General features: G+C 55.1%; 1 protein-coding gene across 2 annotated transcripts in view; it reads left to right on the top strand.

The window, feature by feature from the left end:
- Positions 1–27,494, top strand: part of GRK5 (G protein-coupled receptor kinase 5) — a 174,120-nt gene that overhangs the window by 60,468 nt on the left and 86,158 nt on the right. For both annotated transcript variants that reach the window (XR_005122381.2, XM_037495590.2), the window contains exon 2: positions 25,497–25,592. Coding sequence is in view for 1 of the 2 variants with exons in the window: in XM_037495590.2 (XP_037351487.2) it covers positions 25,497–25,592 (96 nt within the window). In the remaining variant the exon portion in view is untranslated. The remainder of the gene's footprint in view (positions 1–25,496; positions 25,593–27,494) is intronic.

The following is a 27,494-nucleotide window of genomic DNA, read 5'->3' as shown; positions in this document are numbered from 1 at the left end:
GGGCTGTAAACAAGCACTTCCCTCCTAGCGGGAAGCCCTTCAGGCCTGTGCTTTGGGAACACGCCTTCTGGGGAGGGGCCTGCTCAGCTGGCTGCTCTCTTTCCCCTGTTGGGTGAAGGGAGGCTGCGGCCTGTGGGTAAATTTGCAGCCTGAATTCTCACCTGGTGGAGGTTGTATAGAGACCCAGTGAGTGTCAGTGATTTGGCTGCGGATGCACAGCCACCGGGCCAGGGATGTGCGGGGGCCCCATGAGCGGCTTCCCTATTTCCTTGGCCTTAGTCCTCAGCCCCCCAGTTCCCAAGCCTCCCTGTGGCCCAGCTGCAGTTTGTTGATTGGCTTCCTGGAGGCCATTTCCTGTGAGCAAAGGCTGAGCTGTCTGGCCTGGTGGGGTAGTTACATAGCGGTTCAATGATTCGGAGGTTGTAGAACCGTGTCCTTTGTTCAGACTCTATCAGGGGCAGGGAAGCCAGACCCCTCATGTTAGGGGTACTTGTAGAATTGAAGACTTTTAGGCTGCTTTGTACTCAAGAAAGATACACAAGCTGGCTGCTGCCTGCCAAGGAGCACTTGCTTGTTAGCAGGGAGCTTGAATCCTCACAACCCCCAAGTGCTGAACAGCTCCTGGGGGACCAGCTGGGCCCAGCCCCTTCTTGCCCGCTGCTGCCCCATCCAGCCTCAGCTCTCATCCTTCTCTCCCTGGGACTTTGCGCAGCCTCCAAAATGCCTCCTGGCTTTACTAATGGATGGTTCTAAAATTTGCAGCTGACCTTGCCTCCCTTTCACAGGCTGGTTCCAGCATTTCCCTCCCCCCAGACTTCTCTCCCTTTCCCGACACCCCCTGATCCAGCCACATCTGGGCCCCCTGGCCCTCTGACACCCTTCTGCCTAGAATGCTTCCCCACCCTCCTCTTCTCGGGGGACAGCTTCTAGTCCTTCTAGGTCAGGCTGAGCCATCCCTCCTGTGGGGAGCCTTCTAGATTCCTGGGGCTTGGTTTTCCTTTTCTGAATTTCTGCAGCCTTGTGTTCCCAGAGGGATCCTCTGAGTTGGACAAAACCGTCTGCTGCCCTGTCTGTGTTGTCTTTTGGCATCTGCTGGGAGCAGGGGAGCTTACAAAGATGGGAAGGTGTCAATTCAGTAAATGAACTCGGGACAGGGTGGGGTGATTCACTCCCTGGGGTGAGCAGTCGGAGAAGGTTGCTGAGGAGGAAGACTTGAGCTGCTCCTGATGGATGGATCGGTATCAGGTTGGTGGGTGGATTTTTTGGGTGGGGTCTTAGGCAGTGGAAACAACTGGAGGCCCCCGGAGCGGATTATGGCCAGGCTGCAGTGGAGAGCAATGCTGGGGGAGCCAATGGGGACTTACTTCTCCACGATCTTTGAGCTTCTTGTGGATGGATCTCTTCCGTGTTAGCAGGCACCGAGGCAGAGACGGCTTCCTCTGGATGTCCAGAGTGTCACCAATTCAGCAGGAATCTCAGTGGAATCCGGGTTGACCTTTTAGCCACACCCCGGGCTTGGAGGTTCAGCCTTGGAAAAACAGAGTTGGTACAGGCTCCCTTTGGGATCATTTGTTCAGGTCGAGGCTGGGTGAGTGGGTGTGGCCTCGCCATCCTGGGCACTGGTGGGTGCAGCCTGCTTCCCGGAGCCAGGAAGGAACTGCCTCCCAGGAGCGCCCCTCAGCCTCAGAGTCGCCTCGTGGCGCCATCGCATGCTCATCCGCTCATTGTTTTTGGGTTGCTGCCTGGGGTGGGTAGCTATTTTGGGGGTCTTTCAGAGAGTACTAAAAAATAAATAAACCCCAAACTTAGTTTCACCCTGATGGAATAAGCGCATGTGAAGTCCTACGCACAGTTAAGGATGCCGTCCGCCAGCAGGACGGACAGACGGACAGACAGACAGAGCTCCAGCTGTCCGACCTGACGGTTTACAAAGCGCCTTTTGTGACCTAAACTAGGCAACACCTCCCCCTTCCTCTGGGTCAGGCACTGCGCTAAGCCCCTTGGGATACCAGTGTGTGATGCTTCTGGTGGTTTATGAGCAAGAATTGTCTCATGTGTAATGAAGACACCAAGGCCTAGGGCAGTCGTGGGCCCCTTGTTTAAGGTCATGCAGATGGGAAGTGGCCAGCTGGGGACTCACACGATTCTTTGAATTTTGTGAGCCAGGCGGGGAAAGTATTTTTAGCTCCCATTAAGCAGATGAACAAATCAGGGCCTGGAGTTGTCCCAGACACACCCGGCTTGACCCGGGTGACTGATCTGCCATCCAGGGCACTTTCCCCTGGCCACACTGCTGGGGTGATCAGCTAGTAGATGGAGCTTTCCTGGGGACAGTTGTCAGTCAGGAGTTGCGTGGGGGTTGTCACAGCAAGTGCTCGCCTGTATGTTAAGTGGTGGTTGCTCCTGTCTGCCTTTCCCCCTTCCGGAGCCCTGCCTACTGGGCTGGGGCTGACCCTTGATGATGGGCACAACCGATCCGTTTATGCCAAGCTGCCCAGTGCCAGGCAAAAGGGGGAAGCGAATGGGCTTCTTCCCGGTGCAGTCAGCATGCTTTTCTCCTGGCCTCTCACCCAGACAGACTTGGAACCTGTGTCCTTGCTGCCCCTGGTATGTGGGCAGGAGTGGACAGTGCCTAGAAGCCCTGGCAGGATGGACTCAGGCCCCAAGGAGCCTGGAGTGCAGGGACTGCTTCCATCCCTCACTTAAGCCGCTCAGCAGGGTGGTTCTCAAGTCAGACTAGGAACAATACGCTATTGTGCTTTAAACCTGAAATAGACACCTTCGTGGGGGTGGGGGGTGGCGGGTAATCAGTGTCTATTATGGTCTAATGACAAGGCACTCTGTCTTTGCAGATCCTTGACAGTCACCTGCTGATTCTCCCCAGGAACAGCAGAAGTGGCGGGGAGCCTCAGGCTCCTTCCCCCTTCCCCATCTCTTTGAGGTTTGAGGAGGTGCTTTTATGCTTTCCTGCCTCTTCCTGGCAGGAGAGGCCTGGATCTGGGTGGACGACTGTGGTGGGTGGTGAGGGGACATTGCACACAGACCGGAGTTGGAATCTCATCTACCATTTATTGAGCACTTACAGCATGCACGTGCTCTGCTCAGCACTGCCCACCCCATAACCCGTTTAATCCTCACTGTGAGGTTGTCTCCGAGGTCAGTGTTGTTGTCTCACTCGCTCATTCATCAAGTTTATTGAACTGTGTGCCAGGTGAGGTTCCAGGTGCTGAACAAGGCAGACACATTCCTACCTCTGGGAACTTCCACCTAGAGGGAACTATCCAGGCACAGCAGAGGACAGAAGAACTGGGTTTTCTTAGGTGGGCCATAGCCTAGCCAGCAGGAGCCCACGCAGGTCTGGAGCCTGGAGCCTTGGTTCCTCATTCTCCGCACCCCCACATCTCTCCTCCTCCGGTTCAGGTTTCTCTCTGGACTAACTGTCCCTGTCCGGATGTCTTAGGCACCACAAACAGCATTTTCAGAGGGTCTTGTTTTTGTTCTCCAGCATGCCCTGCAGCCTCCGCAGGTGGCCTGGGAACCTGTCCCTTAGTTCCCCAGCCCTGGAGGAAGGTCTGCATGATGGGGAGGGGGAGACGGGGAGAGTGACCCAGTCTATAGAAGCTCACCAGTGTGTGGGTGGCGAAGGGCAGGGGCTTCCCCCACTGTCACCTGCCCAGCTTAGGAACTCAGTCCTGGCCAGAGGACCAAGTTCCCCCAAGTCATAGGATGAACTAGGACTTTGGGGCTGAGATGGATAGCACCTGTGTTTTAGAACATTCTTTCTTACAGTAATATCTTGACATAGATTTGCAAAAGACTTGCAGACAATTTTGGGGGGTAAGCACTTTCTCAAGGTGCCCTGGCCACATGGAAAAGCCCAGACCCCATAATCATGCTGCTGGATGGATTTTCATGAAGTGCACATAGCACAGAACCAGCCTCCCTAGGCCCCCCTGGAGCCCCTCCAGCCACCTGCATCAAGGGGATTCTTGCTACCTGGTGAGTCTGCCCTCCTCAGGGGTGAGGGGACCTACAGTGTTTGCTCTTTGATGTCTGGTTTCTCTCACCCGCCCCTGTGTGGCCAGTGTGTAGTATTTTGTCTCGAAAATGCCTCTGTGGCTCTGCTGGGGAGGCCTGTCCTTGTTCCCACATTAAATCCCACTCCTGCGTAATGGAGGCCTACTAATAGAACATTCCAGATCCCAGCTGCTCCTTTTCCCTAGTTTTTAAGTGGGACGTCTGTCATCATAGAGAAGCCCCATCTCATGTCCTCACTGTAGCACCAAACTGCGTTCCTAACTCTGGGCGTTTATTTCTGGGCCCTAAAGGTCAAATGTCCTTCTATCCCGTGGAGAAGCCTGGGATTGTGTCTCTCTGAGGAGCTGGGAGTGGGTGGTGGGCTGAATGACAGTCCAGATGGGGTGGCTCTGGGACTTGTCCCATCCTGCTGCTGCTGAGCAAGTGACTTGATCTTTGTGGGAGGGATTTATCCCTAGAAATTGCTGGTGGCGCTCTTTGTTCCTCTACAATCTGGGCTCTCCTTTTGAAAGAATTACGCTGACCTTTTTTGTTTATTTGTTTTACCAGTTGATCTTGGGGGTTTCTGAATTCCCACTCTGAACTTGTAAACATATAGCACACAGGGCAACATTGTTCCTGCCTGTGCCAGTGGCAGACATTGCTAATCAATCATGGCACTCTGCTCACCACAGCTATGCCTCTCTTGAGTCCTGGAGCTCCAGGGAGCCACTGCCATCTGTTTAGAGCACATAGGCTTAATGAAAACTTTTTGCCATTGCAACTCCAAGTGGTACAAACACAATCCTGCTTTCTGCTGAGGAAACTTGATTTCCTATGAAAGGGCCTAGAAATGAAGGGAAATCATGCGTTAGTTTCCTGCACTTTTCCCCTTTGTAGGCAGGGGTGGAAGGGAGTGAGTCCAGGGCTTGTCTTGCCTGGTGGGTGCTTTGAGACAGCCAGCCACCCTCCTTTAGACTGTCATTTGCCACTTCCAGAATCACACTTTCAAGGAGACTTGAAGATGGTAAAATAAATGGTGGGGCTCACTCCCAGCCCCCTGAGGCCTCATAATCATAGTTAGCTAGTGGCATCTTTAAAACACATCCAAAAGGATAAAAATGCGACTGGTGCAAGCTCCAGATGGAAATATACTCACTTCCTGCTTCCTGGCGGGGGCACACCACCTGGCAGGAAGCAGGAGGTCCTGCGGGGCCGGGGGCAGCCCAGGACAACAGTCATGGTCTTGGTAGCCTGGTTTGACTGGGGTGCCCAGGGTTCCCTGTCCCACATGTTCATTTCTAAGGCAGAACTCGGGTTCCCCAAAGGCCTTACCCTCTCCGTTCAGGGAGCTGGTGGTTCTTTTCCTCCAGCGGGCGGGGAGGCAGAGTGGGAAGCTGGGGACCACTGGGTGCTCGGCATTGCTTACCTGGGCCCCACACTTATTGCCTACCCCCCAGTGTGCTCTGTGATTACAGCTTAAGTGACTGGGGTGCATCGGGCCACAGGCCAACCTACCTGGTAGTTTAAAACCAGACTTAATCAAAATGTAAATACTCTCCTGGCCAGAGAGCAGGAGCGTCCAGGTGTGTGAGCTGAGGCTGCTGAGGCCCGGAGCCTGAGAAGAGGTCGGTCCGTCAGCTCTGTCCACACACAGGTCTGGGCTGCCCTGAGGCCTCTGCCAGGGGCCTCTGGAGGAGCCACTGGTCGCCAGGGTGACCAAGAGCTCCACCTGCCCTGCACTGCTTGTGGACTGTCCCTGGGGCAAAGGTTGTTCTGGTGGCAACAGCATCTGCTCCTTCCTCCTTTCTAGCCCTCCTCCCTGCAACCCATATCCCTTCGGAGTCAGTGACAGGGGGACTAGAGGTCAGAGGGTGCCTGTGACCTGGATTGCCCGGCAGGTAGGACGGTCACCCGTGCCTGTGGAGGGCTCACTGTGGGTCTGGCATGAATCCCGACCCCGAGGATCAGCCAGGCCAAAGCCCATGCTGCCCTGCCCTCAGGTGGGGTTGGCGGACTGGCAGGAAGCACACATGATCACTTAAGGTACAAACAGACAGTCTGTGAACGCATAGACAGCAATGACATGTTTGTAGCAGAGGCCGCAGAGATGAAGTGGCTTTGATGAGAGAACAATCCAGACTGGCATGTCACCTTAGAGAGGTCTCAGGGCGTCCCCATGGGGGCGTGTGGGACTGAGGTGTCAGAATGGGGCTGGCACGGGCTTGGGATGATCATGGGGCGCTGGAGGACACAGCGGGAGCAAAAGCCCGTAGGGAAATGAGCTGGAAGTCCACGGAACGGGGGGGTCAGGGTGCCTGCAGTGGAGAGCAGGCCAGGGTGGAGGGGTGCAGGGGGCGCAAGGCCTTGGATATCATCCCAGAGATCGTCAGAAGACTTTCAGTGAGCGAATTCCAGATTTAATTTGGAGTTGGGTCATTCTGCTACCAGGAGATGGCTTGAAGGGGGAAGGAGAGCGAGGAGGAGTCTTGTTCAGTCGCATGGCAGGAGCGGATGCTGGCCTGGCTCACTGGCAGCTGTGGAGACAGATGGGGTCCGACGTGGACTTTGCCATAGACACAGACTTGGGGTCACCCTGGTGTGAAATGAACGGCGGAGGAGAAAGGACCACCCGGAATGTCTCTTGGCTGGGGGGCCCTATCCGCTCACTTCCCAGGGCCGTGGGACCGACTCCCAGTTGCCCTTTGGGGTCCAGGAGGCCGGCGGCACACTGGCACCTGGAACTGGGCAACACTGGAAACCCAGAGTATGGGGACTTGTCTGAACTGGTTAGTGCCTGAGGGGCAGCTGGAGAGGGCGGTGGCCCTGGGCAGCTGGTCTGATGTGAGGATGTGGCCGGTGGAGGGGTGAGCAAGGAGAAGAGAAGGAGGGGGCGGGACACCGGCCTGGGGGCCGGCAGGACAGCAGAGAGAGTGGCTGGCGAGTCAGCACTGCTCCTGGAGCCTCGCCTGTGTTATCAGTTATTCCCCGCAGCCCGGGAGGTGTGGCGGATGCTCTTATTCCCATTTCATGGATGCAGAGACCAGGGCCCTTAGGGGGTTCAGTGACACCCACCTGACTCCAGGTTTTAAGCCCCTAACCTGCGTCCAACACTGTTGCCAGTGTAGCATGCTGTCCCCTGGGCCCTCGCCAGCCAGCGGAGGACAGAGGCCTGTCTTGAGGTGGGGGTCCTAGAAGCTGTATCCCAGCCGGAGGTGCTGGCTGAGGCTGCAGCTCCCAGGCAGTTGCAGAAAGCAGTGTTCTTAAGGAGGGTCAGTGTCCTAGTTGGGGGTGTTCACGCAGGCAGCTCCCTCCCCTTCTTCCTTTCCTGTGTTTCTTTGGGACTTGCTGCAGGCTCAGGCCGGGTGGGAGCTAAGGCAGGAAGCTTCTGGTCCTGCATAGGAGCTGGTGGGGCTGCTGGGTGGGTGGGTGGGGCCAGGCTCTGTGCCCCACCGCTGCCTTGGCCTCCTCCCCCTCACACTTGGCACCTGCAGGGGCGCCTCTGACCACTTCCACCCAAGCTGCTGCCACCTGTGCCGGCCACGGGGTGGGGAGGGAAGCGCCTTTGTGGGGCTTGGACCAACAGGGAGGATGCCCTGAGGGTCTGAGGATGAAAGTCCTACCAGGAGGTGGGTGCCAGCTTTTCCTTGGCAACGAGAGAGCATGTGGTTATTCTGATGCCAGAAGTAGGTGTGATGTGTGTCCCTTTCCTAAGCCTCCCTTCAGGCGACCTGGCCCAAGGCAGTGGCCTGTGTCCTTATGGGGACAGACATGGGACAGATGTGGGTCGCTGGGATGGAGCCATGGGTGTGGCTTTCCTCACTGCCTCTCCACGCACCTCCACCCCCTGCAGTGTAAAACTGTGGCCTGCGTCTTGGGGCCCTGCATGCAAGGCAGGAGCAGAGGAATATTTACATTACTGTTCCTGGGGTGCTCCCTTCCCCCAGGCAGCCACAGCTGTGCACCTCTGGGGGGGGGGCGCATAGGTGCTCTTCAGTTGTGTGTGTGGTCGCTGCTTCTACCCCTACCCCCAGGGTTCCCGGTCCCCCGCCCTGTAGGGTGGGGCAGGTTCAGGGTGGAGTTTCAGACTCTCTGTCGCCCCTGGCAGGGCTTGGGAAGCTCCCAGGATTCATGCAGCCCTAAGTGGCTTCCTAGCCATTTCCTCCGTTGTTCAGTCATTTAACAAATCAGCGAATGGAGATCTGGAAGGGAAGGAAGCAACATGGCTGGAGGGGTGTGGGTGGCCAGGACTTGAACGTGGGTCTACTCTGAGTGGTGGGATCCACTTCTGATCCAGGGCCCGGAAGCTTGGAGCAGGAGGGACTGGTGGGGAGGCTGATGTCACTTGTCTTTGTGGAATAATGTCTTCGTGGAATAATGTCACTTGTCTCTGTGGAAATGATTTCCAGCTCATGGTCTCCATGTCTGTCCATCTGCCTCTGGTCTCCAGTCTGCTTCATTGACTGTCCCTAAGCCTGGTTAGGTAAGGCCACAAGGACCGCCCAAAACAAGAAATGGCTCCTTCTGGCTCTGAAGAAATGGAGAGCTCTTGCGGGCCTAACCTGGGCTCCCTGCGGGGGGCAGTGGGCCCTCCTTCCCTCTCGCGGGGTGCCGTGCCGCAGACTCCAGTCTGTGGGTGCGCAGAGAGGGTGCTGTCTGGCTTCGTCCTGGCTCTGCCCACCAGCCTGGGCGAGACGTGCTGCATCTTTCATTGTCTGTCACCTGGGGCTCAGAGCAGGTCCTTTCAAGTCGAGTTGGTGAGGACTGAGAGATCAGCCCATATCAGCTAGCCTGTTGTTATTTCCTGGGCTGCCTCCCAGGTCTCTGTATCTAGTACTTTCTCTGAAAACAGAGATGCTAAGTGACTGATGTGGTAGCGAGTGAGGGCGCAGCGCCCGGCCCTGCTCCTTGGCCTGGCTGCAGGTCAAGTGTGGCCAGCAGGTGGGGCCTGACCAGCCCCGCAGTGACTGAGGGGTGAGATGCAGGCCTGGCCCAGCTCTCAGGGTTCCCCAAGCAGCTGCTTCTGACACCGAACACGACTGTGGGAAGTGTGTTCCCCACAGCTGCTGTGGGCGCGCAGGATCAGGTGTCTGACTGCGGGGAGCCAGGAAAAGCTGGGACGAAGGTGTCCTGAACCTCACCTGGGGCTTGACCTTCAGCTCCCAGGGCTCCCCATTGGTGACCTCAAGCTCCCCCCAACCTCCTCCCTTCCCTTTGAGGACAGCAAAGGGCAGGTGAAAGACGCCAGGTTCATCCCAGAGTCTTGGCTGGATGGGCGGGCGACATGGCCGCTGTGGCCTCCGCTCACGCACTCACAGACACTCACAGGCGCTGGTCACTGGAGCAGAAGGGACGTGGCCCTGTCTGCTTGGCTGGAAATTCAGTGAAGACGGAACTTAGGTTTTGCCGGAAAGGCTAGAGAGCCGTGGAGAGAAACGTGGAGACAGGAGTCTGGGCTTGCTGGGAACAGGATCAGGGAATGACACCTGAAGACTTGGCAGATGACGTGGGGGCACGCAGTGCCAGAGTGCTCGGGCAGCTTGATCTGTGATGGCAAAAATCTGCAAATAATGACCTATACTTTTCTCTCCACAAATGGTGGAAGAAACGATTTTGATAAAAACCTGTGGATAGATATATTAAAAAAAAATTTATCCTCTTTAAGCTTGAAGTATTTCATTTAAGAAATGACATTAACAGTGTTTATCTGGTCAAAGGAATGCCATGTTCAAAGGCCCTGGGGCAAGGAGTGGCTCTCCCAGTGAGGAAACGAGTGAAGGTCTGGTTTTGCTCTGGAGGCCCCCCGTTTGGCGAGGGGTGGGGGTGGAGGTGGTCTTGGGGGGTGCTGCCTCTGTTTGCAAGTCTGCTCCCAGGTGCCCCTGAGACTGTGGGAAAGACCCTGGCTTCAGCCTGGGGAAAGCCGTCTAGGAGTGTCCCTGGGGGACAGTGTGATGGTGGGGAGGGGCCCCTGGGGCAGCGCCCACCTAGGCTGGACTTGTGGGAGGGGCGTCTTCATGGTGAGCCCGCCTCTCTGGTTGGCAATCAAGGACCCAGGTGATTCCTGTTTCCTTTTGTGGAAAAATTTACCTGTTAAACAGGCTGCCTGTGAGAGGGGAGTCCCTGTATCCCCCATTTTGTTCATCGCAGGCACCTTGAGCAGCCCCTGCACCACATGTCCAGTGAGCTTACACTTCGACAAGCATGCGGGCCGTGGGCAGAAGCTTTGCGTTCACCTGTGGCTCTTCTGGAATGCTCTGGAACTTGCCTTGGGGCTTCGGGACCCTGCAAACACAGGTTGCAAATTGAGGGCCCCGATTTGGTCCAGGAGCTTCCTTTTTGACATGGAAATGGAGGCACAGAGAGGAAAGGTGTCCAGTCCAGAGTTGGCAAAGAGGGAAGGAAGTGAGGCTGGTGACAGGGCGCTTCCTGTCGGCTCTGATTCTTGATGGCCTGAGCTGAGCCAGTCCTGCTGGCCCCTCCTGGGGAGAGAGAAGTGTCTGCCTCTGGGCCCTAAGCCTGAGGGTGGGTGGGAGCTGGCCAGGTGCTGCACCCACAGGCTGCACCTATAGGTGCTTCCTATTGGTGTTCTGCTGGAGAGCGCTGTCCCATGAGTCTCCAAAGGAGTCCAGTTCAAGCACAGAGAGGGTGAGTAACTTGCCCAGAGTCATAGAGCAAGTGAACAGCACAGCTGGGATTTGAACCGGGCAGTCTGACCCTGACTGTGTGGTCTCAGTAACCACTGTGGCAGGCCCAATAATAGCAGCCTGCAAAGATGTCAGTATCCAAATTTCTGCAGCTTGTGAATATGTTACCTGCCTGGTGAAAGGGACATTTTAGAAAGGATTAAGGTCAGGATCTTGTGGTGGGGAGGTTATCCTGGACCCAGTAGTCCCAATGTCATCACAAGGGCCTTTGTAAACGTGAGGCAGGGAGACTTGACAATAGAACAGGTCAGAGTGATGCAGCATGAGAAAGACTCAACCAGCAACTGCTGGCTTTGAAGACAGAGGAAGGGACCAGGAGCCAAGGAATGTGGGTGACCTCTAGAAGCTGGAAAGGACAAGGGAACGGATTCTCCCCTCGAGCCTCCAGAAGGAGCCAGCCCTGCCAATGCCTCGATTTTATTAGCCCCGTGAATCTTATTTCAGATTTCCTGAAATTGGAAGCTAATACAGCATTGCTCTACTCATTCATCTCCTTGCAGTCATGTCTCCTTCTGTATTCAAATTTAGTTCTGAATTCCTGGAAGTATAAATCTAATATGCTTAATTGAGCCTTTTTTTAACCCTAAAGAAGCATTTTAAAGGAAGTGCTTGTAAGATTGTAACTGCCTTGCCTCTGTTTACTCTGCTTTGCAATAGGAGCTAGAGTGGGGATGTCAAGAGGGAAAAGGGCCATGGGGAAAATGGGACCCCAGCCTAGAACCTGCCTTTGTGAGTCCCCAACTGCAGCGGGACACTCCACTCTGCAGGTGCCATCTTTGGTCCCCTGTGAGTGATGACCATGGTAGCGTCTGCACATCTTTGTGGGAGGGGTAGGTGACAGTAAGCTATGTTGATAGATCATGAGTTAAATAATTTCAGGTCAGTATTGTTTATAACAAGATGTGATGGAGAAGAGTGGGCACCTGCTAGGCGGGGCAATCAGCAAAGGCCTCTTGAGGCAGTGACTTCTCAGCTGGAAAACGAAGGAACTGTCATAGAAGGTTTCAGGCAGAAGAAACAGCCAACACAAAGGCCCAGAGGCTGGGCAAATGGGAATATGGAAGAAGGAAAGCAGCCCAGTGTGGCTGGCATGGAGAAAATCAGGACATGAGGTCGGAAAGGGAGGCAGACAAGCTTCAGCCTGGAGGACCTGTAGGTCATGGCAGAGTTCAGGTTTTATCCCCAGAACAACGGGAGCCACAGGAGAGACCGGTGGTGGTTGCTTCTATAGAACACAATGGGCTGCAGTGAACAGGGTCCAACAGGACACAGATGAGTCTGGGAAGTTATTCAGAAGGTTGCTGCTGTCATCGTGTGAGAGGTGATGGTGGCCTGGGCCAGGAAAGTAGCTGTGGAGGGGAAAGGAGCTGGCCAAGGCAAGGTGTCACTTACAAGCAGAATCCATGGGACCGATGGGTGGTTGCAGGTGGAAGGCTGTATAATTTAATTGTTGCTGTGTAACAGATTACTCACAACTTAACAGCTGAAAATAACAACAAACTTGTTATCTCATGGTTTTTGTGGGTCAAGAATTTAGGAGGGGCTAGGCTGGGTAGATCATGGTGAAGGCTCAAGGTCTCTCAGAAGGGTGCAGTTAAGAGGGGGGTTACAGCTGTATCATCGAAAGACTGGAGAGGGGCTGGAGGATCTACTGCCAGGATGACCCATTCACCTGGCAAATGCATGATGACTCTTTGCAGGAGATCTTAGCTGCTCCCAAGTGGGCCTCTCTCCACAGGGCTGCTTGAGCATCCTTGCAACATGGCGGCCGACTTCCCACAGACCAAATGATTCTAGAGAGAGCAGGGCAGAAGGCGCCATGACTTTCAGGTCTAGTCTTGAGTCATACACCAACATTTCCACCACACCCCCACTGGTTATAGAGTCAGTGTGGGAGGTGACAAGGTTGTGATACCAGGGCACTGTTTACCGCAGAGGCCATGGGCAGGATGGAATCAGGGGTGACACCTAAATCCACTCCGCTGTGGTGTCATGAGGCTCAGGGATAGTGGAGCTGAGGCACTGGGCCCAGGCCTGGCGGTCCCTGACCCCTCTGTCCCACAGTCCTCACACAGTCATGGCCGCATGAGAAGGTACCCAGGTTGCTGGGTGGATTTGATGGGGGAAGATTTCTGAAGAGCTGTTCAGCTTCTTTTAAGTAGGTGATGCGGAAATTCCGGGGACAAAAGGAGTAATTACTGCTCTCAGGGAAATGAAAATATTTTTATGAATATCCTATGAAAAATGAGGATATTCTTTCATGAGCTAACAGTGCTGCTTATTTATCCAACAAAATCCCCCGGCTGTGCCACCTTACAGCTGCCTGTGGATTTTCTCAGGGGTCTGCTGACCTCTCTCTCCTCTCTCTTCTTCTTTAACCCAGAGAAAATATCAACAAGTCACCACATTTGGGCTTTGCTGAGAGAAGGGGATGACTTTTTGCTGTGAAAAGTTAATTTATTGTGGCCAGACTTGCTCAACTGTGAAAACCAGTGTGGGCAAAAGCATAGAAAGCCCCAAAACACATTAGAAAAGTGATTTTCCTTACAAAGGACATTTTAAGGAAGGTCATTGGTGTTTGCTTGAGGATCTGATTTCTCTGGAAGGAAATGTTCTTTAAACTCCTCACAAGATACTGGAATAAAGGAAGGGGGTGAGGGGAAGCAGGAGGAGGGGTCTTAGAGTGGTGGGATGGGGCAGGGGCTTCCCGTGGCCTTTGTGTCTACCCAGTGACCGGTCGGTGCTGAGGGCCTCGAGCTTGCTATCTGACTCTGACAAAGGGCTTGCGGTTATTACACAGTCAGGAAGCTTTGGCTCAGAGAGGCTGGGGAGGGGCCAGTGGTCACTCGGCTCATGAACAGAAGTCCAGCCCAGCTGATGACAGTTCTGTCCTTCCATGCTGCACTCAGAGAGGGGCCTCGTGGTCCAGGGTCAGGGCAGCTGATACAGGAGATGTGAAGAAGAGACATGCCAAGGCACCCAGAACAAGGGCTGGGTGCGGTGTGGGGGTACCCTTCCCAGACAAGGAGGCTGGGTTCCCATTTTCACAGAGGAAAAGGGAAGCTAGAAGACTATGGTGTGTGATGTGGGCTTCTAAAGTCCATTTGGAAACCAGCTCTTCCTTTCTGATCCTGACTTTCCCTCCATCCATCAAAGATTTATTGAGCATTTATTATGTGCAAGCACCGTTCTGGATGTTTGGGACCTAGCAGGGAACAAAACTGAAAAAAATGGAAGGAGGGGCCTAGATAGGCAGAAAACAACAAACAATAAATAAGCCACATAGATGGTTCCAAGGTGATAGGTGCAGTGGAAAAGAAGCTTGAACGTGCAAGCAAGGCGGAGGGCTCTGGAGAAAGGGCAGCGGTGGGCACAGCCTGCAGTTTGGAGGGTGACCCATGGGTACTGTTTGGAGGGATGGGGCTGTTTTGGAACTAGGTAGAGGTGAAGAGAGCCTGGCAGAGTGAGTTGTAAATGCCACTGAATTGACTTTAAGGTGGTTAATCTCGTGTTATATGAAGCCCCCTTCAATAAATTAATCGGGAGACTGCTTTCATGGAGAAAGTCCAGTCCATGAAAAAGCTCATTTCTCCCATCCACAGACGTCATGGTGGTGGTGCTGCTAACAGCAGGGCTGGTGATGATGGAGACGTTGATAGTGGTGATTGGTGGTGGCGATAGCAGTAGTGATGGTGGTGACAAAGCCAGTGATGGTGCTGATAGTGACGGGGGTGATGATGAAGGCGGTGGTGATAATGGTGAAGGTGGTGTCAGTGATGATCATGGCTACATTACCCCAATGCTAGATAGTTCGCTCTAATCCTTAACACAACAGTACAAACTAGTCTTTGCAGGAGAAAACAGGAGACTTAAGCAAAGACTCCATAACTGGTGCAGGGCTCAGATAAAGTGCAGTGATAGCTGCTTGCGGTGAGGAGGCCTCGGGCCCTGGGGGCCTCTGCTAAGCAGCGTAGTTGTCACTCAAAGGCAGCAGCCTTTAGTCGAGGTGGCCCAGTCCTAGTGCTGTCCCTCAGCAGCAAGGGTTTCCCTGGTGGAGCCACCCCGGCCTCTCCACCCTGTGAAGCCACCCAGAGGCTCAGCGTGCTGGGAAGGGGCCATGTCTCCCCATCCCCATGGTGACCAGTTCCCAGGCCTGGTGTTGGTTTGGGTTTTCCTAATTTGAGGTTGTGGGATCCTTCTGGTTATGGCTGAGGTTTGTCTGCACTGGAACCGTCTGTGCTGTGGCCATGAGGTGGGGCCCAGGGGTGCCGGGACCTGCCCGCAGGCCACAGGCCTCACAGGCCTTGTGCTACCCCCAGGCCTCCCTCACACCAACACTGCACTTCCTTTGAAAACATACTGGAGGTTTCAGGTTCTTGTACTGTGGTCCCACAAAGCCTTCTAGGGGCAACATGCCTGTGTGGCCTTGCCGCCCCACGTCTGGCCCCACGCGGGCAGAGCCGGCCTCCGGGCCCAGAGTGGGCTAGTGCCCACCCCATCTGCTACAGTGTATTTCGCCCACCCGCCTGGTAGGGTTCCCTTGAGCAATGGAAGCCCCCGACTAATAGCTGAGCCTGGAGAGTTTTCCAAGCCCTCCTGTCACAGCTTCTGCCTTCTTCGCTTCACTGCATTTCGGCAGGTTGCTCCCTGGCCTGGCTGTGCCCGCACCAGCATGTCAGCCTTTTGAATGGAGACTTATTCCTGCCTCCTGGGCCATCCCTTAGGTCTCTGGAGTGGTCAGGAGGGCCAGTACCCCTGTGAGGGAAGGTGGTGCTGGTCTCAGGCTGTGGAAAGCTCCCACTACCTCCCCACAGTGGTATTTTCTGGAAAACCAGTCCTGCGAGCAGTGCTGTGGGGATGGAGTCCTGAAAGCTCACCTGGGTAGGAAGGAACTGGACAGTCTACAGCCCCGCAGATAAGCTGTACCTTCCACCTGACCTGTGGAGAGGGTGTGCGTCATCGGCCCCGGTGGCTGGGAACATGGTGGTGAGCTCCTTCCCATATATGGTCACTAGGGTACTCGAGAACCTCCCAGACCTTGATTGGGATGCCTTGATCGGGATGCGTTGAGTGGCTCCTCTGATGCTCTTGGTAACCCACCCCACCTGCATATTCCAGGGCCCTGCTTGTAGCGTGACTCAGGTTGCTAGCAAATTTGATCCTTCACATTAGCATGACGCTGACCTTTCCAGGCACTGTGGCCCTCCGGGGGCAGAGTCCAAGGATGGGGAGCCTGCTGAGAACCTGGGGCTGCCACGGCCTGTGCCCCTGTCTTCCCATGTCCTTGCACCTTTCTTGTACCAATGGTTTCTCCGTCATTAACCAAGAGTGCTCTGGGATGTGGTGGAGGCAAGGATGGCGTTGGGTGGTCTCGCTCTTGTTGCCTTTGGTCATGCCTGGCACCACCCTGGTGGCTTCCCGTGTGGACCGGCAAGCTTGGGGGGCAGGTAGGCTGCTCACTCGGCCCTGCCGTCCCCATCTACACGGGCCAGGACCAGTTGGATCGTTTCAGGGTCTCGGGTGGCCCATGTGAGGCATGTGGCTCGGAGAGAAGAGATTAGTTAGCCAATCTGATTTGCAACTTGGGACTTGGGAATTAGGATTGTGGCAGCTGGGCAGGGGGCTGGGCTGAGAGTTCCTGAGGACGCGGGGGTCTTGACAGCTAACATAGTTCTGACACTGGCCCCTGGAAGTTAGCAGATTCCACAGAGGGGAATCGAATTCCTTGCAAGACTGACTTCACTTCAAGCCCCAGCCACGGTTTGGGGGCTTCCACGCCATATGCACTTCTGACCTACCGGTTACAAGTTGGGGGATTTCCTCCCACTCTCTAAGGTTTGATAATTCACTACAATGACCAGACCTTGAGAGAGCACTGTATTTAGAATCAAGTGTGTCATAGCGGAAGGATACAAATCCAAACCAGCAAAAGGAAGCAGTGCAGAGGGCAGGGGCCCCAAATGTGAGCTCCAGGCCCTCAGGACGAATCACCCGCCTGGCCCACTGATGGCTGATCACCAACTGGGGTGTTCTCCCAAGCCCTGTGCCCAGCTTTTATCGGGATTTCATGACTTAGGCCGAACCATGTGGTTGAACTCCAGTTTCAGCTCTCCCTCCCGCCCCCTAGGCCAAGGGACACTCTCACCTGGCTCAGAGACCCAACCGCTTGTCACATGGTTGATCTCTGTGGCATGGCCAGATCTTGAGTTGTCTGGTTTGCATAAACTCAGGTAGGAATAAAAAAGACACTCCTATCACTTGGAAAATTCCAGGCTCTTAGGGGTTACCTCCCAAGAGCGAGGCACAAAGGCCAGTCAACAGCATCACTCTTCAGCAGTGGCCAGGGGCCTGGGCAGAGGCGTGAGCCTGGGCTGGCCTGCAGAGGCCACATGGCGGAGCGAGGGGCAGAGATACCCAGCCGGGTCTTCCTGTTCCCACAGATCCAGCTGTCCCTGGCTGCCTCTGCTTGGATTCCTGGAGGCCCCCGCAATGCTGATAATAGCCCCATGATTTGCTTCCTGCTTCTGGCTACAATCACGCTCACTGAAGTGCCAATGAGGCACAGAGCAGGTTCTCTACTGTTTTAGGCAGATGGGTAAGGGAGCATCCTGGAGCCCTCAGTGGCTTTTTCAGGCTTGTAATGATCTTTCTACACCATTTGTAGTTAGGCAAGCGGGTGCAGGGCAGGCAGGGGCCCGGGGCCCTGGAGGCTGGCAGGCCTCCTAGCCCCCGGCGAGTCTTTACTCTTCCTGGGCTCTCTGGCATTGTCTCGCGGCCTCTCCGCTGGTCTGCACTGCTCTCTGTCGCCCCGTTCTCTGTGACCTCTTGCTTATATGCTCGGTCTCCGCATGCCCACACCCTACTCCGAGGGCCACCGTCAAGCACGCATGTAAGACCACAGGTGTCAGTCATAGATGCTAATGGCGGGAGGGTAGGAAAAACCTGGTAACTTCCCTTTGCCCTACACTCACCAACACCTTTTTCTGATTTGTGGACAAGTCTGTCCTAGAAGAGTGTGGTCATGGGAACATAGCCCCCCATTTCCTCAATGCCCACAAAGCACGACAGTTCCCCTGTGAGTCCTGGGAGCTGTCTCCAGCGGTGATTCTCCCTCTGGGATCTGCAGAGTGAAGGCCTTTGGGATCCGAGAGGCACCCAGGAGACAGGAGTGCTGACAAGGGGGCGGGGCGGCTGAGGGGAGACCTGCCCAGCTTCCTAGGGTGCCAGACCGGGCCTGGGCGTGAGTGCTTGTAGGGTGAGGAGGGGGCACTGAGCAGGTTTTCTGACCCAGCAGACCAGGTGAAGGAGGAGTCCTGGAGCCCTCAGTGGCTTTTCAGGTTTTTATTGGGATTTACCAGGTATACGGCAGGCAGGGGTGCTGGGGGGCCAGAAGGCCGGCAGGCCTCCCAGCCCCCAGCAAGTCTTCACTCTATCTGGGCTCTCCGGCCTTCTCTCTGCATCTCTTCTTCTCTTGCCTTTCTTTCGTTCTTGGCTTCTCTTTCTCCCAGCTTCTGCTGGCGTCCGCATGATGCCGCCCTTAAAAGCCCAGTCTTTCAGCCCAGGTGCACCCACTTCAGGTGCCGCCATCAGGCATGCATTCAGGACCACAGGGTTCCCTCATCTATCCTAATGGCGGGAGGGTAGAAAAGCCTGATACTTTTTACCTTACCCTACAGTGCTGGTTCCCCAAAGCCTGCTCCCCAGTCTGGACCCCACAAGCATCACAGAACATGATCTCCCTCCCCCACTGGTCATTTGCCCCCTCACCCTGCTGGTGTCCTGGTGAGTGCGGTCGGTAGGGGCTGCCGAGCTCCTGGGAGAATGGTGACTCGCCCAGGCAGGGAGCAGGGGCCTGGCGTCCCCACCGGGCCAGCCCCCAGGGTCTGGGATTTTGGAGCTGGGAGGAATATTTTCAGTTTCTCCAAGCCCCTGTGTGTTTCTTCAGATCCCTTTTAGAAGTTGGCAGGACAGAAAAAAACAAATCAGAGAGAAATTCCCAGAAAGAATGGTCCCCGGCCCCATCTCCATGTGACGTTCGGGGCAGTGCTTCTCAGACTCAGTGGGCATCAGGACCGCCTGGAGCTCATAACACTCGGGTCAGGGGGTCTGACTCAGTAGGTGGGTGGTGGGCCTGGAGACATAGGTTTTTGTTTTTTTTTAAGATTTATTTACTTATACATACAAGAACTGGGGTACAGGCCAGAGTTTTGGGGGGTGAGAGGACTCACCAGAGACAGAGTGGGGAACAGAACAGGCAGATCGACCGAAATACACTGTTGAGGGGAGCAGCAGGCGAGACAGGAGAGGTCTGCTGCGCCATGTGGGTCACCTCCCTGGCCGGGGATCGAACTTGTGCTGTGGTGGCTGTGGTGAGCTTCACAGGTTGAGTCTTAACCCCTTGCACCACCAGGGAGGCCCCCTGGGGACTTAGGTTTTAAAGACATGGCCCAGAGATGTCGATTAAGGGCGTGGAGGAGCCTCTCTCCGACAGGTGTGCTGCGGCTTCAGCTGCACGGGACTCAGGCTCTGAGCACCTGGGGCCTGGTTCCGTGAGCGAGATGGGCAATGCCTCGTCTCTCAAATGGGCACAGCAGCAGTACCTACCTCACATGGGTGGTCAGGATTGAGACAATTCTGAGTACAAAAAAAGCCACATCGCTTGACCTTGCAGATCACATGCACCAACCCTAACCTGGATGAGAAGTCCAGGGTCAGTTGTTTTGCAAAGATTTGTAACACCCCCTTCCAAGGAAGGAATGGAGTTCGGTATGAGTCCCTAGTCTCAGGGGATCACTGGACCCCCACCCCGACTCCGCTGGAGTCCAGTTGCTACCCGGGACATTGCTTCTGGAGCCCAGGCACCCCGTGGGGTCAGCTTCCTCTTTCCCTCCCTGCAACACTATCTTCTTTCAGTGCTCTGCCTTCAAATCACAAACACCTCCTCCCTCGTTAACTGTAAAAGCCACAAGAATAACTAAGCCAATTTCTTCTTCCCCGACAATGACAGTTTTCTCATGGCATTAATTTGGAGAGGTGAGCCCTTCACTTGTTGGGGGCATCCGCAGGAACAAAGGAAATGCCAGTTCCTTTCCCAGCCGCTCACCCAGGGCTGAGTGCGTGGTCAGGGTGGAGACGGCGCTGGGGACTCATTTGCCTTTCCTCCCAGCCCCTTGCTACCACCTGCCCTCCTGCCAGAGCATCCGCCCTCTCTGCTGGCCACTCTGCCCTCCTCCTGCCCTGCTGTCCCCTGAGCACGCTTCCCAAGGGAGCGTGGGGCCTGGAGACTGCAAGTGATGTGATCACTACTTCCCTTCCTGGAAGTTCCCCTCCTTAGGGACCAGGCAGAGCTGGGGCTGGGAGTCTGGGGCACGCTCATTTTCCAGCTGCACCTTTCTCCAGGCTTTGCCCTGGACTCTTCCGCACTCAGGAGTCGTCCAGATGCTGTTCTGGTCCTTGGTACCTTGTCCCCAGAGCTGTGAGCCTGTGTCCCTGAGGAACTCTTGGCCTCTCTACCCACCGCAGGAGCCCTCTGCTGTCTGGCTCCAGGCTGCCCTGTATCTCCTTGCTGGAACAGCCCCTCCTCCAAGCAGCACCCCCCCCCCGCCCCCCTTCTGCCTGGCCACCCCCGCAGCCTTGCTCATCTCACTCATCATGTCCTGTTTTCTCTATGTGGAAGGTAAACTAGCAGCACTTGGTTATTTGGTAAAGCACAGGAAAGCCCACAGCTGCTCGAGACAGGAAATGCCAGCAAGCCAGCAGTTGGGAGAAGATTCCTCTCCTGTTTGGGATTTGGAGTTTGGGGTGTGTTTCCCTTATTGGCCTCTTAATCCTGCTCCTTGAGCCTCAGGTTTCTCATCTGTGAAATGGGCTAGTATCACTCCATGAGGCCCAAGCATCACAAGCTTCATTTCAGTGCCAGGTCCTGTTAACTGGAAATAAAGTCTCAATGATAGAGTATATTGGATGAGCCAAGTGAGGATTTAAACCCAAAAGCGGTTGGGCAGATTTTTCCTCTGAGTGCTATTCCAGTAAACTTGAATTTGAATTTAATTTGTATAGGTAAGAACAGTGAGTCATTGACATTCAGAATGTAATTATTCCTCATAGGAAGGTCTTCTAGTTCTGGGGTGTCTGACCTAAAGATAAGCCTATGCTAGAGGAAGACAATGCAGGAATTAATCTCTTCCTTTCTAAAGAATGCCCTGCAGACGTGCACAGAATGGGTGCCCCTAAGCAAATCTTCTTTATCTGCCTCCTGGGTCATCAGTGGGTGTGAAAAGACTGGCTCTACCTGCGGAGCAGCAGAATTCCTGCATGTGCTACAGGATGGAGCCTGTTCATACTCTAAGTCTCTGAAGATGCCTTTGCTCTCTCACCTCCTAGGTAGGGGGAAGGGAGGCAGAAATTTTTATAATAGTTCACTGTCCAGAGGTTGGGGGGAGGTTGTCATTTATTTCCTTTAAACATTCCTATACCCAGTCAGTCAACACAACTTAATGAGAGCTTGCAGCTCACCAGGCCCAGTGTTCACTGCTCCACCCTCTGGAAGCACTTGAGCTGGTCTAGGCTGAGCTGAGAGAGGCTTGTGGCCCAGAGGAGAGGGCCTGCCCCTCCAGGGCAGCTCTGGAAGAGGTGTCAGGGCTGGGACATTAATTAAGATGGAGCAGGCTTCAGCAGGCAGAAGAGCCAGGCAGGGTGTTTGAGGAGCCTTGGGGGAGAGGCGGATGAATCCAGGGCCCGTCTCTCCCCAGACGGGAAGACTTCCATCTTCTAGGCAAGCACTATTTGAGCATCTGCAGGTGGCAAAGAAAGAGTCACAGAGAGCAAAGAAACCCCAGACAGGGGCCAGCAAACCTGTGGTTGACCACATGGTACCCTCCTCCCTCCACCTCCACTTTTCGGCCCCAACTTCAGTGTCATGCCCTCTAATTATCCACCTTTCCACAGTTATTCTGTTACGAACAAGTCTCTCCAAAGCTCGCTGTGCTCCCAAGAGCTGGTCAAAAGGTCTTGGGATGAAGCAGCACTTTTGACATCTGGGATCAGCTCGTTTTCGGTGGCGGGGGCTTCCCTGTGCTTTGTGCCTCACTATCTGCTAGATGCAGGTAGCACCCCCCACCCCAAATATCTCTAGATGTCCTCTGGCAAGCCTCCCCTCCACATCTTGCCCGTCCCCATGCCCCCAGCACCTGCGTGCTCAGCCAGTGATGCTCAGCACATCTTGGCTGCGTGAACGATGAATCTCTGTTCATTTTCTTAATGGACAAATTAATGTATAGAATGTGTGTGCACATGTGAAGTAGAAGCCTGCTTTTCTTAGTCGGGCTACCTGAGAATCACCTGGAGAAAACTCTTGAGAAGCCACATTCCCTAGTTTCAACCCTAGAGTGGAGTGTAGTCTGATGGGGTGCAACCTGGAATATGAATTGTGGTTTTCTTTGTACTAATTTTTATTGAGGTGACTTTGGTTTACAAGGCTGTATAGGATTCAGAGAGGTGTATGTTCACACCTCTTCAAATGTATGCTACCACACTACACCCACCACTGAACCCTCACAACCTTCCACCAGAGCCTGCTGGTTCCCCTCCGCCCTGTGTCTCTCACCCCCATCGACCCCCTCTGGTAGCTTCCATTCCTCAGTCAGATCTCTGGCATTTGTTTGGTGTAATATTATCGGTTCCTTTGTTTTGTTTCTCTATAGTCCACATTTATGTAACCATCTGGTATTCGTCTTCTTCTGACTTATTTCTTTGAGCATATGGAGTCTGTATTGTTAAGAGGGCATCATGGCTTCCTCAGAAGGCGAACACACAATTACTGTCTGACCCAGCAATTCTGCTCCAAGACATTAACCCAAAAGAATTTCAAGCAGGGACTGAGATACCCATAGACCAGTATCACAATAACCAAAAAGTGCCCATCAGCACATGGATGGATATACAAAGCGTGGCCTGTCCTCACGGTGGAATATTATTCAGTCTTAAAAATGGAGTGAAATCTGACACCTGCTATGACATGAGTGGACCTTGAAGACCTCCTGCTAACTAAAGTGAAATAAGCCAATCACAGAGGACACATACTAAGCGGTTTTATTTATATGAAATCGAATTCATAGACACAGGCGTGAATGGTGGCTGCCAGGGGTGGAGGGGAGGGGGAGGTGGGGAGTTATTCTTAGCGGGGACGGCGTTGGCGAGGTGTTCTGGAGTGGATGGCTGCACGCCAGTGTGAATGTACTGAATGCCACTGGGCTGTAGACCGAGAAATGGCTAAAATGGTCAGTTTGTGTTATCTACAATTTTATATACACACTCCCCCCACCGCTGGCAGATGTGGGAAACCACAGTGGGAGGGGAGGTGTTCTCAAGAGTCCTGTGACCCTTTGAGGCCTGGTGGCTGGTGAGTGGCTGAGATGGGAGCCGCTGACTTTGCCACCGAAGGTCTTAGACTGATTCATCGAGAGGAGGCCCTTCTCTGGGCATGCGCGTGCTAGCCCATGCAGGGCCCGACAGGCCACCTGAGTGGCGGCCACATCGCCTGTCCATGGGGAGTTGCCAGCAGCTGTGGATGATTCTTGCCTGTGTACGCCTGGTTCCGGGAGAGAAATCTGAAATCTGGATTTGCATGTGCAATCTCCTAATGCCTGAATATTCACTGAGCAAGCAAACCCCAGTACGTGTGTCAAGCAGATCAACTCTGTAGGCCTCGGCTCTGGGGTGGCGTCTTTGCATGGAGCTCCCCGTTTGGGCTGCTCCCCCCGTTTGGATCCCTTCCGAGGCCTGACACCAGCTTTCCCTTCCATCCCGGAGATTTCCCTGGCTTTCAGCGCACCCCAATGAGGTTTACAGACAGGAGAGTGGGTGCCTCGCTTGGCTCTGCCATTCACTAGCTGTAGGGCCCTGTGGGGCTGTAGGCAATTTGCTGCTTTCCTCCCCCTGCCTCAGTTTCTTTTTCTATCAAGTAGGAACAGTAGGAGTTCTTTCTGGTAGAGTTCCAGTAAGGACTGTAGAAGAGTGCACAGGAAGGGGTTGACCCGGGGCAGGGCCTGCAGAGCGCTCTGGGCTCTGCAGTGCATGCATGTGTGTGTGTGCATGTATGTGTGTGTGTGTGTGTGTGTGTGCGCTTGAGTGTCGGCCCCAGCTGGAGCAAAGAGCTAATGTGGAGTCAGCCGGGGCGCGGGCTGGAGACTTACGCAAGATCAGATGTCTGTTTCATCAACTGTGATGTGGGCCCAGGGATGTCTCCCTCCGAGTCATTCTAAGGATTAAACAGGACATCATTCAAACGGGGCCAAGTCACAGCACGTGTCCCGTACACGCTCGTTCCGCTGTGATGCCTTGTGGAGTCGTGGGTCAGGGCAGGCTGGCGGGATTGAAGACGAGATGTGCACAGTGGAGAGGTGGATCCTTCCGGCTCTCCCCCAGCAGCCCCCTCCCACTTCTTTGCTCTCAGGGTGGGCCCCGACCCCTCCTCCCAAGCTGACTCACTGGCTGATCAGGAAGGCAACCTCATCTTGGCAGAGGGCAGCATGGAGACTAGCTCCTTAGGAGCCCCAGGTGGGGCCTGGCCTGACCCCATCCGAAGGATTGCTTACCCTCCTGGAGCAGGGACCAACCTGGGGTGCCAAGGCTCCTCCGAGACCCCGCGTCTCTTTTACTGGGCCCCAGACTTTGCAGGGCCTTGGGGGGATTGAGCACATGAAGGAGAGTAAAATGTCCTCAAATCCCCAGTCACTGAGGAGCCTATTGGGCTAAGAGACCTTTGGTGAGCGACCGACAGGTGCTGTCTCAGGACCACTACGGGGGCCGAGGGTGGGTGACAGCATGTCTGCTTTGGGGATTCTGGCCACGCCACATAGGTGCCTGAGGCCCAAGCCCTGAAGGCTGGTGAGCCTGGGGACACCTAGGGCAGAGCCTTCCAGAGCATCCCAATGTCTGTGCACTGGGGAACAGACATGTGCCGGGCCCATGCGCCCCTCTGCATGTTCACACGTTCACTACCCAGATGCGCTCAGCACAGGTGCACACTCACCACGTGTGCGTGCCTGTTTCGTGTGGGCGTCCATTGGGTGCGTGTTCGTGGCACGTCGGGTTCATTGTGTGTGTGTGTGTGTGTGTGTGTGTGTGTGTGTGTCCCTAGTGTGTGCATGCTCACCACGTGTGTACACTGCAGAGGACGGGAGGTGGGCGGGGCGCTTCAGGGGGCCATCCAGCTTGAGAAACGTCCTCTGAGACCCTGGGGCCTGTGACGAGCGAGCAGGAGCCTCTGCTTGGGGAAGGGGACTTGCCACAGAAATGAAGATGAAGTGAGGCGACCAGGGGGCCGCAGTTCACTCGCTGTGGACCGCTGGAGGGTTCCAGGTCTGCAGGGACTACTAAGTCCAGCAGGCCCGGCTCCTGTGGTTGGAGCTTATGGTCTAGTAGGGGTGCAGATAGCCGGCTTGCAGCAGGCTGAGCAGCACTGGGAGATGTCCAGGAAGAACAGGGCCTGGTGTGGGGAGGCCGAGGCGACTCCCACTGCTGCAGCTGGGAGGGGGCAGCCCAGCCCAGCCCACCACACAGGGAGAACACACAGGCTTGATGCCAGCCGGGAGGGAGTACGTATGTCTGGTGGGGTTTAGGGTGCGTCACTGACTTGACCTCAAGTCTCCCGCCCTCCCCCTGGCTGTCTCACAGCCCCGGGAGCTGGTGGACAGACTCACTGGGGTGGGACCCGGCTCTGGAGCCTGGGGCAGCACCAGCATCAGCCCGACATGTTTTTCCCCATCTCTGCAGGGGGCGGAGGGAAGCGCAAAGGCAAAAGCAAGAAGTGGAAGGAAATCCTGAAGTTCCCACACATTAGCCAGTGTGAAGACCTCCGAAGGACCATCGGTAAGCCTTCCTGTCTCGAGGGGTTGCGGGGAAGGGGCCTGATAACCACCGCCATCTGTAGGGGGAGTCACATTCAAATCAATTAATGCGGTGAAGTGATTCCAGGGAGGAACTGTGGGCCCCCATCTTCGTTCATTGACATGAAGATGCCGTGAATACTCATGACCCCAAGTCCTAATGGACAAAAAGACCCTCCTCAAAGAAAAGTCCTTTCTCTCTGGCCAAAGGCTTGGGAAAGGGGCAGCTGAGCTCAGCTGGGAAGGTGTTGGCACAGTGGGCACAGCAGGCACCGTGGACAGCCACGCCAGTGCCGTGGCCCACGAGCCGGGTGCCTCACCTTGGCTGTCTTGCCTCGCCTGGTCCCACATTCAAAGACCCAGTGGCCTCGCTCTCCACTTCTCTCTGACTCACATGCTTTGGAGGACTTGGTGTCCCCCGCCCCTCCTTCTAGCCTGGACGCCCAGATGCCCCTCTCTCTGTGAGGATCCCCAGCACTGCCCCAGAAGCACCCCGAACGCCTCTCACTTTGCAGCTGAGCTGGCCCCACTCTCTTCGCTTTTGACTGGGAGGACCCAGGAGCTTAGGATTCGCTTCCGAGCATTTCTGTCCATAGACCCCACCCTAAGGGCCCATCCCCGCCTGTCCCCCTAGGTCCATGAACGGGCCTCTTGGCAGGCCCCGCTCCCCTGGGAGGGTGTGAGAAACGTGCGTGCTGGCGTGTGAAAATGAATTCTTCTGTTCTCCTAGAGGGCATTGAAAAGACTCTGTGTGTGAGTGCAGTGTGCAGGGCGGCCTGGGGAAACAGGAAGGCCGCCATAAACCGAGGGGCTGCAGCTCGTGGCGACGGGCCCCAGGACCGGCTTCCCGCCTGTTTACAGTCCGTCGCCCTGGTGTTTGCCCAACCTCTGCTGGGGTCCTGCTGGACGGCTCTCTTAAATAAAAATCCCATTTCTTTTCTAGACCAATACACAAACTAAACAGTGGCAAATGCCACATTTATTTTTCTTGTGGACCCATGAGCTCACTTTCTGAAGCTCTTTGGGAAGATGCCCCGGGCAGGCTTCCACTTAAGGTGACCGGCCCCACTGGGCTGAGGGTGGCGTGGGGCGGTGTTGGCGGAGGGCAGAGGGAAGGGCGTTGTCCAGACTAAGTGCGACTCGCAGGTCTGCGGCAGCGGTCCAGGAAAGGACTGTGGTCTCTGTCGTCGGCGAGTGCCCGGCACTGCTCACCTGACTGTGGGCTCTTCTTGCCCACGTTCATGATGGGAGCGAGCGCTTGTTTTCAGTTAGAGGCTGGTGAAAAGAGAGGTCATTTTTCTCTATGCTAGTCTTTGGACCCCCTAAACGCTGTCCATGGACGTATCTCCGTGACCGGCCCCCACCTTAGCTGGCAGCTTCCCTCCTCCTCCGCTCGCACGCTGCACCATCGCCCTCCTGTCCTTGTCTCCAGCCTGGCACGCATGCAGCTGCTGTTCCCGCCGCCTGCAGTGCTCCTGCCCACACTTATTCCCAAGACCCTTGAAGGCTCAGCTCTGCTATCTCCTGCATGGAGAAGCCTCTAGAAGGGAGCTCTCCCCCTCATGGCTCTCTTTCACATAGTGCAGTTCATCAGTGCTTTGCGCTTGTGATTCCACCAAAGATCATCTCTTAGTGAGTTGTTGACGTGTGACTTTTCAGTCTCTCCCAGGGTACTCATGTCCCGTGACAGTGGTGACTGTGTCTTGCCCACTCACTGCTAGAATGGCACCTGGTCTGTAATAGGGACTCACGGTGTGAATGAAAACATGATGGGGTGAAATACCTGCTATACCCGAATGTAGTCTGTAGCCCATGGTTCAAACTTGAAGTCATAAAAGTGTAGACTCAGGAGGCACCATGGAAAGCATCTGCTGGAGTAGCCCCT

Source organism: Talpa occidentalis, unplaced genomic scaffold, assembly GCF_014898055.3.
Source record: "Talpa occidentalis isolate TD23 unplaced genomic scaffold, MPIMG_talOcc4v2.1 talOcc4.8, whole genome shotgun sequence".
Lineage (NCBI taxonomy): Eukaryota > Metazoa > Chordata > Mammalia > Eulipotyphla > Talpidae > Talpa > Talpa occidentalis.
Note: the sequence above shows the minus strand (reverse complement) of the source record. Positions and strands in the feature narration are given on the sequence as shown.